The 13,184-nt window shown below is 36.0% G+C and overlaps 1 protein-coding gene across 1 annotated transcript in view; it reads right to left on the bottom strand.

Annotated features, from left to right (window-relative positions):
• LOC106079747 (chitotriosidase-1-like) overlaps positions 1-13,184 on the bottom strand; it is a 174,250-nt gene that overhangs the window by 153,373 nt on the left and 7,693 nt on the right. The window contains exons 2-3 of the mRNA XM_056020174.1: positions 3,702-3,768; positions 2,676-2,847 (exon numbers count right to left, since the gene is read on the bottom strand). Coding sequence (XP_055876149.1) covers positions 2,676-2,847; positions 3,702-3,756 — 227 coding nt within the window. The 5' untranslated portion in view covers positions 3,757-3,768. The remainder of the gene's footprint in view (positions 1-2,675; positions 2,848-3,701; positions 3,769-13,184) is intronic.

Raw genomic sequence — 13,184 nt, 5'->3', positions numbered from 1 at the left:
TTCCTTTGCCTGATACCCAGCATTCTACGTAGCATTTACTCTTAAAGACTTACAAGAATATGTCAGACCTGAATTTTAGCCAAAGAATATCTAGGTCTGTGGCCAAATGAAAATGGTGTGCTTTGAGAATCCCTGAAGAGTTCAGTGGAGATGACAAACAAGGCAAGAAGAGGGTGACCCAGATTACAGAACACTGATCTCAATATTTCTATGTTGGAGGCACGAGATTCCTGTCTGCTATTGTGTAACTCATGTCAAGGCTATCGTCATAGTTACGTGAAATCATTTCCGGTGTTCATTCAGAATCATTTGTATTGATCCTTTCCAACTTGCTAACGAGTCACCTAGCAATGTCAAGACATGTATTACACTTTTGTGGTTTTTTTTATTTGAAAGGAACTAAAACTGTACATTTTTTATTATGAATTATTGATAACTAAAGAACAATACACCCCTCCCTTTTTTATAATGAGATCAATGAATCGAATATAAATAATAAAGTCACATGGAAGTCACTCGAGACACAAGGGCGAGTACTCTAATACATGTAGTTACTGACTCACGTCTGCTGATGGGGAAAAACAGCAGGAGTAAATAGGAGACCGGGGGGGGGGGTAGTTTAAACATATTGATCCCTGACTTTGGCATTCACTGTCCATGAACTAGATTCCAGCAGACGACACAAGTCAGACAATCAGATCGCGTTTAGTGATTTAATCCTGATTGCGCCATGAAAGGTTGAGGAGGCTGGGTGTGAGTGTGTGTGTGTTGGGGGGGGGGGGAGAGACCGCCTAGTCATGACATTATCTTAAACTGTTTGTTCTTTGTTTGTTTGATTGCCAAGCGTCGAGATTGAGTAGCCATTAGTTTAAGAGCCGAAGGTCAATCGCTGTGAACCTTTTAATGTTGGCAAAACTACTTGGTACGGGGAGGGGGGCGGGAAACTGGAGACACCGTGGATTTAGGCTGATGAGAATTGGGTCGTAGACATTCTCCAACATGTTGGTGTGTTCGTGGATTGAGGCTGATGAGAATTGGGTCGTAGACATTCTCCAACATGTTGGTGTGTCCACGTTAGGTTACATGTACCGTTTAGTTTGGCGTGACCTTATTTGTGTTTGTTTTGCTCCACAGGAGAGTAAAAGCAGCAGTGGTATCTGGGTAGACGGGAAAAGGGGCCATTAGAAAGTAAAAATACCTTTTTTTTCTCATCTACATTACCTCCCTTCCAAGTGATTTTAGTTTAAAGCTCTTATTTCCTTCTTCACATCTTTTTTTTTTTTTTTGGGGGGGGGGGGGGGGGAGAGAGAGAGAGAGGGGGGGCTTTTACCAATTTTAGCACAATCTATATTACTTTCCTTACATTTTTTTTTCAGCCTATGACTACCTCCCTTTCATTTATTTTTTAAATACCCAATTATTACCTCACTTAAATTTTAAATAAACAATTATTACCTCCCTTAACTTTTAAATAAACAATTATTACCTCCCTTACATTTTAAATAAACAATTATTACCTCCCTTACATTTTAAATAAACAATTGTTACTTCCAATCCATTTTTTTCACTCATTACTGCTCTTTCATTTTTTCTCATGACCAATTATCATCTCCCTTTCATTTTTCAATTATTAACTCCGTCTATTTTTGCCTAACGATGGACAAGGCTTAAGTAGCAGTAGTCTAATAGTAACCAAACATTATTTCCAGGCTCTTTTCTCAAGACTTGACAAGGCGTCCTTTGCCTTAGCTATCATGTCAGTAATATCCTTATCTAGTTAAAAAAAAAACATTAATTCAAAATGATTTACTTAACTGGAGACACAATTTGACAGAAATAAGTCAATTGGACTAAGCTGTGACTAGCCAATGTTGAACAATTGAACCCAACCTGGCTACTCGGAGATTTCATTAGTTTCCCATTTGTCAAATGACTTTTTTTTTCTATTCTTGTTTTCATTATTTCTGTTGACAATTGGAATATTTACTAAATCGATGCAAATTTTAATTCAGCAGGGGAAAACTGTTTTGTTTTAATTAAATATACCAATTTAAATAGTTGATTTTGTTTTCGCTGTTGACATTTAAATATTTAAAGGTACATACTTTAAGCTTTTTGGTTTTCTCAAAATCTGATCATGCGGTCTACAGAGCAAATGATATAAAGGTCATCTGTTTCTGTGGCCCACGGTTTACGAGGGTGTCTTGTGGCCAACACAACGACCTTTACTTTTCCCCAAATAATGTCAGGACCTCATTAGAGTTGGGTGGGCTCAGAGGATCCAGATCCCGAAATTAAAAATCCCAGTGTCCACCAGGATTTTGGTTCGGAAGCCAAGCTCTTTACTGCTTAGCCACCGCGCCTCGAATCTATTCTTTGAAACGGTCCTTAATGTCCAGGGACTCAATGGTCATACTGTTTTTAAAGAATGAAATCCCCATGTCTTTACTTACGGTTGCTAAGCATATATTTCTAATCATGACATACAGGACTACAATCGTGCAATCGCGTGAGTAAGTTAAATCATGTCCACCATGTGACTATGTTAAATCATGACATCCCGTAACAGTTAAATCATAGCATCATGTGACTATTTTAACTCAAGACGTCACATGACTCTCAAGAAATCACGTGACTTTCCTAAACCAAGACATCATGTACGATTGTGTACTTACATTTCGACGTCATTGAACTCTGTAGGGGTCACGTTGGTTGCCCTAATGTCAGCGTAGGCAAATACCACGTGGGTACACAGCTGGGTGGGTATCCTGTTAGGCAGGAACCTGTAAGTGGGTACAAACTGCGCCCAGTTGGTGAAGTAGCATACCCGGATGTACGATATAGCACCTGAAATATAGATAATTGTATATATCAGTTCCATATACAGACCTAGTCATTTTCGTTGACTTGAAATTTCTATTGGCCTAATTCGATCATACGAAGAACATGTAACTATTGTCAGTGCCGGGATTTGGCCACTGCAACCTATGCAGTGGGCCCCGCACTTTTACAGGCTCCGCGCTAATTCTAGGTGTAAATTAATTAAACCACTTTATAGCTTATAACAGTTTTCGCGCGGCCTCCGGATTAACAAGGATCTCCTGGGAACCTCCTGAAGTACTAAATATACGAAAAAAGTCCAGGAAATTTCAAGAATTTATTGAAATATTTTGAAAGCTCATAAAATTCTTCTGAAATATAGACAAAATTGTCAGTTTGAGGTTTTATTCACTGTCAATGCCAATAATCAATAAAAAAAAAAGAGGCTTTATACGATATCCGTCATTGTGGCATCTGGTGAAAGAAGCTACTTGCGCCTCAAACTAATGAAGAATTACTTGAGGTCAAAAATTCTCGTAGATAGATTGAAACATTTAATAATTCTTGATAATGAGCGTGATCTATGAAGAAAACAGTATTTTGAGGATATACTGTGGACTTCGCTACACGCAAGGCTCTAAAAGTGAAGTTAATTTAATCGTGATTTTGTAGGCTACTTAGTTAAGAATGAAAAAAATGCAAAGACGAATTTATTTCTGGTACAAAATCTTATTTTTTACTTTATCCGTATCCCAATCTGGGCCCCGCAAAATCCGTTTCGCATAGGGCCCCGCAATGGTTAAGGCCGGGCCTGACTATTGTACTAATAAGACCTAGTTAATTTCAAATGCAGCACACACAACCGGTTACATTATATATACCTCTGATAATGAGTCCGCCCAGGAGAAAGAAGATGAAATATTTGGTCATGATCATGCCGAGTTCAACCTGAAACAAAGTTAAACCTATATGTTAACTTTTTATCGAGATTATATGAACTTATTCTGTCAGTCTGGTAAAAAGGTTATTTTTACCACACCAATTCTCGAATCAGGTTTAACCTTTGCACAAAGACAAGGCGTGAATCAATAAAAAATTACCAATCAGTCAATTAATTACTGTTTATAATTGTTTGTTTGTCACTATCTGTCACTATCCACATACCGTTCGTCAAAAGAGCCGTTACAGTTTATAATGTGGAAAGGTTAAAGAATTTAGGGAAGTTTCCAAACTGTGGTCGGCCTCTAGGCAGAGTGTCTTGGAATACGAGCCATTCCTAATAGGGATGTGACAAATTAATACGTGCTTGGATCTATCCCAGACTGAACAGTTGTGCAGACAGGCCGGTGTTGGGGAGCTTCCGTGAGCCTGGAGTTCCAAGTGTCGTCGAGACAACTCGTACCACAAGTACAAAGCAGAAGTAGTTTCGTTGAGGAAAACACAAGGGAAGTAACCTCAAAACAAGAAATAAATGTCATGTCTAAATAGTAAATGTTCGTAGGCAAGGAAAATGTCAATTTTATTTTTTTATTTTTTTTTTATATATGGATGGCATTGGTTACATCTATTACTTCATTGCTATCGAATGACGTTTTACAATTTGTTATATTAAAGTTGGCAGACGCAAAGTTTTATGTGGATCCACCAATTTTGTTTGTCTGAAACAAATGAATTGGTAAAAGTTTCCACAAAAGTCGGTTACTACACACAGGCATATGTATAAAAAAAATTACATCTTTTTTTTCAAAGACGACTTCATATATAAGCATAAGACTTTTTTAAAGCCATTTCTTCAAAGTTACCTTCCAATGATATTCCATGTTTAAGGAATATGTTTTGTTCATTATAGATAATGTTATTTTAAAATTAATATATGTTTGCAGATGGATAGCTGCCTAGTCGTGAAGTATGAGCTCTAGACTATCGTTTTAATTATTTCGGGTTCGAACCCTACCCACCTCCATTCCCAGCAGTGATGTGTGAGGTTTCGGCCAGTATGCAATAATTCTCAATTCAAAAGGAACATCAGAAACATGTAAAATAAACTAGAAACTATATCAGTTTGCACAGAATAACAAGCAATAGAAAAAAAGGATAGCTTGTTTAAAACTCAAAGCTTATCTAAGGGAAAGAACCACCAATTACTGTCATTTGTCTGAAAATTGCAGGGTTTAGCTCCCTTTTTGCTGTATAAAACAAAGATCAATTCATTAGTACTAATTGATTCACAAATATGTTAATTTTTATTGAATCGTGTATTGCTGTCCACAATGAATAATTATGCAAATTTCAACTTGATCCGAGAATGCGAAGTGGGGGGAAAAAAGTGCCAAAACGTAAGAAGGGAAATAAATGCATATATACATCCACATCTCTCATTAAGTAGCATTTATTCCCCTTAATTTTATATCAAACACAATATTAATCGTCAATATTTAATAAACTAATTGGTTTATTCTTTTTATTGATTTATGTCTTGTCAGGTTACAGGTACAATGAATAAGTGTGCAAAGTTTCAACTTGATCCAACAATGGGAAATGGGAGAAAAAAACATGTTCAAGCTTTTGACCAGACAGACAGACAGAGTGAGTTGATAGAAGCTTTGTCAAAATATCAAAAACCCATCATGAAACTTAAAAAATGAGATTTCATCTTTGTTTTTTTGTCTTTAGATTTGTTCAAATTGTAAAGAAACAGAAAGTAGATTCTGTAAGCAGAAATATTTCAAATCAAGGTCACATTAATCACGTGATTCATACACAGCTCACAAAAACTCAATCATCTTGCATAAAGTTCATTTGCAGTGCGGAATGCCATGCTCTTGAAGCAAAACGCAACTTAAAAGACGATGTGTAAATCTTTAGTCTGGTATTGAAGGATTTAAATATTTGTGTATTGAGTGTTGAAAAATGTTTACATCATTGATTGTACTCTTCCTTATGCTAGTTATTTAAAGGAAATGAAATAAGGTTACAAAGAGAGATGTTGGGGAATAACAAACTCTAAAAAGGCCCCTGAAGTGGTCCACACGTGGAGGTAAAAAGGCAGGTTTTAAATATTTTCAGTCTGAATAGACAAAATCTATGAACTACAAACTATCAACAACTACAACCTAATCTCCTATCAACAACTACAACCTAATCTCCTATCAACAACTACAACCTAATCTCCTATCAACAACTACAACCTAATCTCCTATCAACAACTACAACCTAATCTCCTATCAACAACTACAACCTAATCTCCTATCAACAACTACAACCCTAGTTCATATAAAAAAAACGACAACCAATCTCTGCCAATAAAAAAAGAAGAGGCGTGTTAGTTTTGAAAGTGTTGCCAATACTACTGTATTGTAAGTCCAACGGACGACATGAGACCACAGGATACGGACATTTATTAATGTTATTCTCATTACATAGTTAATATTCATATGTATTCAATGAATTGATAGTTATGAAGATATGGTTCAATGAGATCTTGGCCTAACTGATGTTTTATCTAATTGATTGAATAGCTTTGTAAAGGACCAATCTTCACACATGGCTTGAAAGAAGAAGCGTTCCCCTTTGGTTAAATGTGGAGGTGTATATCTCTGTGTTCCGTGTGTGTATCTCATTTGTATAGTATGAAACACAAACACTACTTATTAATTGCTTTAGATCTGAATCGACATGCATACATACTAAGTGAATTCTTTTTTTAAAACAAAAGTAAATATTTTATATAAATTTTTTAAGTAGATTATTTGATAAAAAATACTTCATTTATTAATAAAAAAAATTTATAACATTTTTTTAGAAAAAGGAAAAAAAAAACTTAGCAGAGATGTGCTAAAAATAAACTAAAAATTGCCTCCCTTATTTATATAGACTCCCTTTTGACAAGTAAAAGTACAAAGTACTAATATCGGATTTTCAATTTCTTTTCTAATTTTTTTTTAGACTGACCGCCCAAAGAGACCTCTTGCAGTAGTAGGTAAAAACGTGTTCTTTGTGGCTGTGGTGACATTTGACTGTGCCCATCTTATTGGAATCAATAATGGTATGATTTAAGAAGGCATCTTATTCTTTTATTTCTGATCAATATAGTATTTCTACGATGTCTACCTGAACTCGCGACTGAATATATTGAAAATTATCAACATCTTAAGTTTACATCAGACTCAGAACCATCTCAACAAAAGTAACAACCTCCCTACAATACACACAACTTACATACTATTATATATATATATATATATATATATATATATATATATATATATTCGTATTATCGTATATCATGTAAAGAAATTGGACGAAATATCGTGAAAGTGGAGTTGAACTAGTGGGAGGAAGGACAGAGGAGCAGAAGATAGATTTATTAACCTAGCTTCTAATCTTCTTTTCCTTACCTATTATACTTATTCAAAGCAAGCAGCTAAATGTAACTAGATGCAAGCTAGGGGACTTGGGTAAGAAACGGGAAGCACTAGAGAGAATCAATGGGTTTGAAAGGTTCAACATGAACATTGAATTCATTACATAAATGGATCAGGACGTAATTATCTTTTTTTTTTTTTTGAAGTAACGTCTGTTATAAATAAGATAAGATATTTGTGTGGGATTAGTTCTGCACTGAAAGTTGACCTGAAATGTTGACACAGAATCTATTCTTCAACAGACATGTCTGATTTCTATCTGTGTCTATCTCGGGCCGGGTTCTCCTATTTACAATATAAGATTTGTCTATGTCCAGAATGAATTCAATTAAGTGAGTTCTTTGTTCTGCTCAGAGATACAGAATTTCATTCAATTTAATGTTCTTGATTTTTTTTTATTTGCTGAGACAGTTTTGGGAAGAAAGGGTCAATTTTTTTTTTGTTAAGTAAGAGTAGCCGATTTCTAAGTGTCAGCGAATGGCTTCTGTATACAGAATAAGAAAAACAAAAATCCGTAGCGTAGATGTTCTAAAAATAAACTAAAAAAATAGACTCCCTCCAGTATCGTCTATAACAGTGGTTCCCAAACTTTTTTGTCTCGTAGACCCCTTGCCATGTTTTCTGGTTATCGGTAGACCCCCTGCTTAACTTTCAAATTTTTGCAAATTCAACATTTTTTTTTAAACTAATTTCTATCTGTACAAAAAGTAAAGTTCCCCTCAGACCTTGTGGTCTATAGAGCAGATGATGTAAAGGTCATCTGTTTCTGTGGCCTACGATTATCGAGGGTGTCATGTGGCCAGCATAACGACCAACAGCCTTTACTTTCCCCAACTAATGTCAGGTACCCATTAGAGTTGGGTGGCCTCAGAGGCGCCCAAAAGATCCCGAAATTAAAAATCCAAGTCTTCAACAGGATTCAAACTCGGGACCCGCGGTTCAGAAACCAAGCACTTTACCGCTCAGCCAAAACACCTCCTAATTTCTATCTGTAGAGAGTTGAAAAGTGAAAAAGTACTTTAAAGCTACATATTAGAGATTTTAGAGATCTCTCTTTTGTATTGATAAAATTCAAAACCAATTAAAATAGCAATATGTATTGCTGGAATCTCCAAACACAATGACCTTAAGTATCATTGTAAGAGTTTTCGCAAAGAGCAGTTTCTCGTGTATTGTTGACGTTTCACGAGTTGCTCAAATATTGTGTCCGCGCGAAGATGTTATCACTATCAGGAGAAAGAGCGAAGGCGAGTGACTGTCGCCTAAACCAGTAAGCTTCGAGCATGAAGGGCTCATTAGTATTGGCTGGCTAACCACCTAGCAGAAGTAAAACTGAATTCAAAACTCTCCTGTCTTGCAACTCAAACATGGGAAAGGTTTTGTGGGTTAACCTGAGGAAAAATAAGGAGCCGGCGTCCGGCGACCATAATGCAGTTTGCAGCACACACGACTACATCCTGTCAGAACCTGTGACGCTGCTGAGCCCAAACTTATATATGTAGTTTGGAAAGAATTACATATGAAGCTTTTAATTTTATAACTCATGCCATCGAAGCAACCTTGAACTGTATTGCTGCTTAAAGAAATTCTTTAAATAATATCAGATGTGGGTTTGTGTAAAACAGGTTTTAAAACTACAAAGGCTGATAAAAATCAATGTTTTACCTATGGTGTTTTCCACATTTTGCCATAAATAAGTAAATTTCCTCTTTCAGACATTGTGAGGATGTTATGGTCATCTGTTTCTTTGGCCAACGGTTAACGAGCAGGGTGTCATGTGGGCAGAACAACGACCAACCGCCTTTACTTTTACTAACATAATTCAGGTACCCATTAGAGATGGGTGGACTCAGGGGAGCCCTGAAAATCCTGAAATTCAAAATTCACAGAGATTCGAACCCAGGACCCCAATTACGGAAGTCAAGCGCTTAACCACTACCACCACACCCTTATTTTGCTATAAGTGAACAGATATTGTAAGACTCATAAACCACCATCTTCTCTACATGATGTTGAATAAAGATTTTGTGGGTCTTTTCTGAACTTTATCTTTGAATGTTCAAAAGTTTTTCAAATCTATATCTTTTTATCTGGGTGATATTGTCGCAGATGATCCTCAAGCGTAATTAATTTCATATCGTCATAAAAAAGGCAATCGGTAACCGCTTGGTTGACAAGGAAAGAATGAACAATTTTATATAATCAACGCTAGACAGTCTACATTTCTTTTCGTTAAACATTATTTACATGAAGACAAAATAAAGTTATTTTAAAAAGTATTGAAATTAAATACAACAGTTTTTCGTTTGAATAGCAGGATAAATATTTAAATGATTAACTAAGTTACAAATTATATATAGTGTGAAGAATTACATTAATGGGATGTAAAAATTAAAGTCACGACCTGCTATATGATATCTATTATCATAGACCCCCCTTGGACATCTCATGGACCCCCAATTTGTTTTTTCACTTTCGTAGACCCTTTGAAAGTCTTCGTAGACCCCTGGGGGTCTATATAGACCACTTTGGGAATCACTGGTCTATAATGTCAATTTATTATTGACTAGCCGATATGACCCGCGACCTCGGGCCTAAGTTTTGGTATTACTGATTTACTGTTTTGAATTTAGATCTATGTTTAACATGGAGAAAGTTTTTTTTTATTTTGCCTCTAAATCAAAAGTAGATTGTGAAAACGGGTTTACCCGATTTGTTAAAAAGTTTCGTTTTTAATATAGATACAATTAGGTATCTTTTGTCAATTTTTAGGGCCCTCCGGTTGTGGTAGGGACATTAAACTTACACTACGGTCTCCGCCATGATCTAAGGAACATTTATGACAAGTTTTATCAAGATTGGTCACACGGTTTTCATTTCTATGAGGGACATACATATATGCACACATATGCCTTACTTTTTTTGCTTTATATATTAGATATATGTGTTATTGTATTTGTAAAAAGTTGAATGGTGTAATGTTGAAGAATGTAAACGTTAAGTTTGGTGACGTGTCTTTTAATATTACATATATGACTGGTCACTATTAATGTGACGAGAATGCTGGGTTCGTGCTTCCTGGAGTCACACTTGACGCGTGATATTACAGATTGACTTAAATCCACTTTAACAGACAAAATATAAAGTTTATTTGATGACAATAATAATACTGCACTCCTTGGCAGTTACATGATCCATTAAGAAACAAAGTCACATCCGCATATCAGCGGTATCAAATATATTCAACATGTTCAATTCTCCAGAATAGACTACAAGTAACGTCTGCATCACCGCGGGTAACAAATACTTCAATAATACATATCCAACTCTCATAAAATCAACTTCTAGAAATATATGTACTGTCTCAAGTGACCACTGGCTTCGACGGCCCAAAAGATACTACCTAACTCAAAGTTACTACTCGACTCTCTAAGTCACTACAGTCCACTGTGTCCAGACCGGATCAAAAGATACTATTTAACTCAACTAAAAGTCAATTTTATCATTCTTACTTCCTGTTCCTATATCAGGAGTTTCACGTGTCTTTTCACCCTCTTAACCTGAGGTGAACATATAACAGGCAATGTCAACCGAGACTGTGACAGTATTATCGATACACGTATTTTTGATATACTTGGTTGGTCTGACCTAACAATGAAACGTAGCCTATAGTTTTATCTTGTTCCTGACACTTTCTATTGTAAAACAATCCAGCTAGCTCGACACTAAACACAAGACGGATTTAAATTGTATTTTCATTAAGATGACATTTTGTAAGTTTGTTTTTTCTGTAGCCGATCAAAATGTCTCTAACTAATAATTGACCTTTAATGACGTACTTATGTCCACTTGTAATCGTCAAAAAAAATGTTTACCTTTAACTTTATCCATTGCTGTTTTTTTTTACCTAACATAATTTATATTTACTAAATCTATCTTATATTTAAGATAAGATAAGATAAGATAATTTTTATAGGTCCAAACAAATGGAAATTCAGTTTGACTACAATGATGACCGAAGTGTAACTACTAACATACTCTAGGGCTAGGCTTTATCTCTTAGGAAATGCAGAAAAAAAAATTATTGGTTCTTTTTTATAACCAAATAGATTCTAGAAATTCTCTGAACTGATCTGTATTCTGAGACTGGGTGCTGGGACAAGTCCCAAATAGAACGTGGAGTCTGGGAGCGCATGAGGCGCCCTGACCGCACTTCCCCGTGGTGGAGGCTGTCCAGGCCTGAGCAAGCTATTATAGCACAGTGCAGGACAGGCCATTATCCTGTTGGCTCATATTTCTCACGGCTATGGCCAAATTTCGATTCACGGTGCCCCCGCTGCGGGGAAGAAGAGGAAACCTTGACTCATATTCTGTTTGACTACCCCAGACTTGCTGATCTCCGTCTCGACAGGTCTGGGAAAACACAAATTCTCGACCTGTATGGCGACATTTATGCACTACGCAAGACAGCAGGGTTTCTGTCCAGGGCTTTTGCAATATAGGATTTGAGCCTCTCAAGCCCTCACTCAAATGGAGCTTGATGATGATGATGATCTTGATATTCTGAAACTCATTTGAAACAAATATACAATAAAAGATCAACCATTAAATGATCTCTGGTTGAGTTTTTTTTTATCAGGAGTACCACAACATTATTAAGCAAGCTTTTATTTTATTTTATTTTTATTTACTTATTTAAGTTTTATACTTTAAACAACTAGGGAAAAAATTCCAATCCAATCTGAAAAATAAGCAGTGTACCGCTAAATAATCAGAATGTGCAAAGTGTTCCATCTAGCGAAAAGTTTTGGAACCACTGTTCTAAAGTAATAATTCTATCTTCAATACATGTTGAAGGGTGTCAACTAGTAAGTAAGTAGTCAAGTGTCTGAGAACCAGCGAGAAGTGTAAGGGGGGGGGGGGGGGCAGAGAATCAAGTGAATCGTAAAGGGAAGTAAGTGAATCGTGTTTGAGATGAACGGCCAAGATATACTGTTCCTGTGAGGCAGGGGCAGTCAACACTCAAGAAAAACATTACTGAACTATTCATCTTCGTTATTTCCCTTGAATCTTCTTGGCTAGCTGTCCATAAGTACCCAACTGCTGTTGACCACGTCTGTAGAGCGTCGGTCTTTAGGAGATGTCGTAAACAGCTTCATCTGTCTCGTTGCAGGCGAGATCCAAGAAAGGCGCCAGAATCAGAAACAACTTCGTCAGCCTTCAACGTGCTTTTTTTTTTCATTTGATTGGTTCATTGGTAACAAGTTTCAGATTTCACTTCATTAGTCATCTAGATTATTATGTATCTATTATTACTAAGGATGCAGAAAAAAGGGACGTTATTTGGACCAGTAGATAAATTTTTGGTCATCAATCAGGAATTTCAGGGCTTTAACTTCTATTAAAAATCTGGACTCCGAGTTTAAATTATTGACAAACAAACAAATTAAAGCTTAATGCAATTGAATTTGTAGCTTCATAACACTATGGGATCTCCTGTTACTAGTGCATCTACCAAATTATTAAACAGTTAGCTAGCTACATAGTGTTTAGAGCTAGTTGCAATATTGATAGTACAATTCAACATACGGAATGCTAAAGCTACTCGATTATTTAATAGGTGTGGTTGGAAATTATGCGTTAACTCTTTATATTAACAGTAACTCATTTTATTTAAAAACTCATGTTTAATTTAACTGTTTCAAGCAATTACTTTTGAATATTTCTTTGAGCCCATCGGAGTAAAGGGTTATGCCCCCTTATAAAAACAGAGTATTCCCCTTATAACTAACAACCATATTTGTATTCTTCGCTACTTGTCTACTCTAGAAGGTACATTAAGCAATATTGAAAGTCTACGTTTTACAAAGCATGTGTCATTTTTTTAAAATGTAGGCATGAATGAGGAACGAACGTGAAGAGTTGGCACTTTAAAAAGCA

The sequence above is a fragment of the Biomphalaria glabrata genome, chromosome 2, assembly GCF_947242115.1.
Source record: "Biomphalaria glabrata chromosome 2, xgBioGlab47.1, whole genome shotgun sequence".
NCBI lineage: Eukaryota > Metazoa > Mollusca > Gastropoda > Planorbidae > Biomphalaria > Biomphalaria glabrata.
The sequence above is the reverse complement of the archived record's forward strand: the minus strand, read 5'-3'. Positions and strand labels throughout refer to the sequence as shown.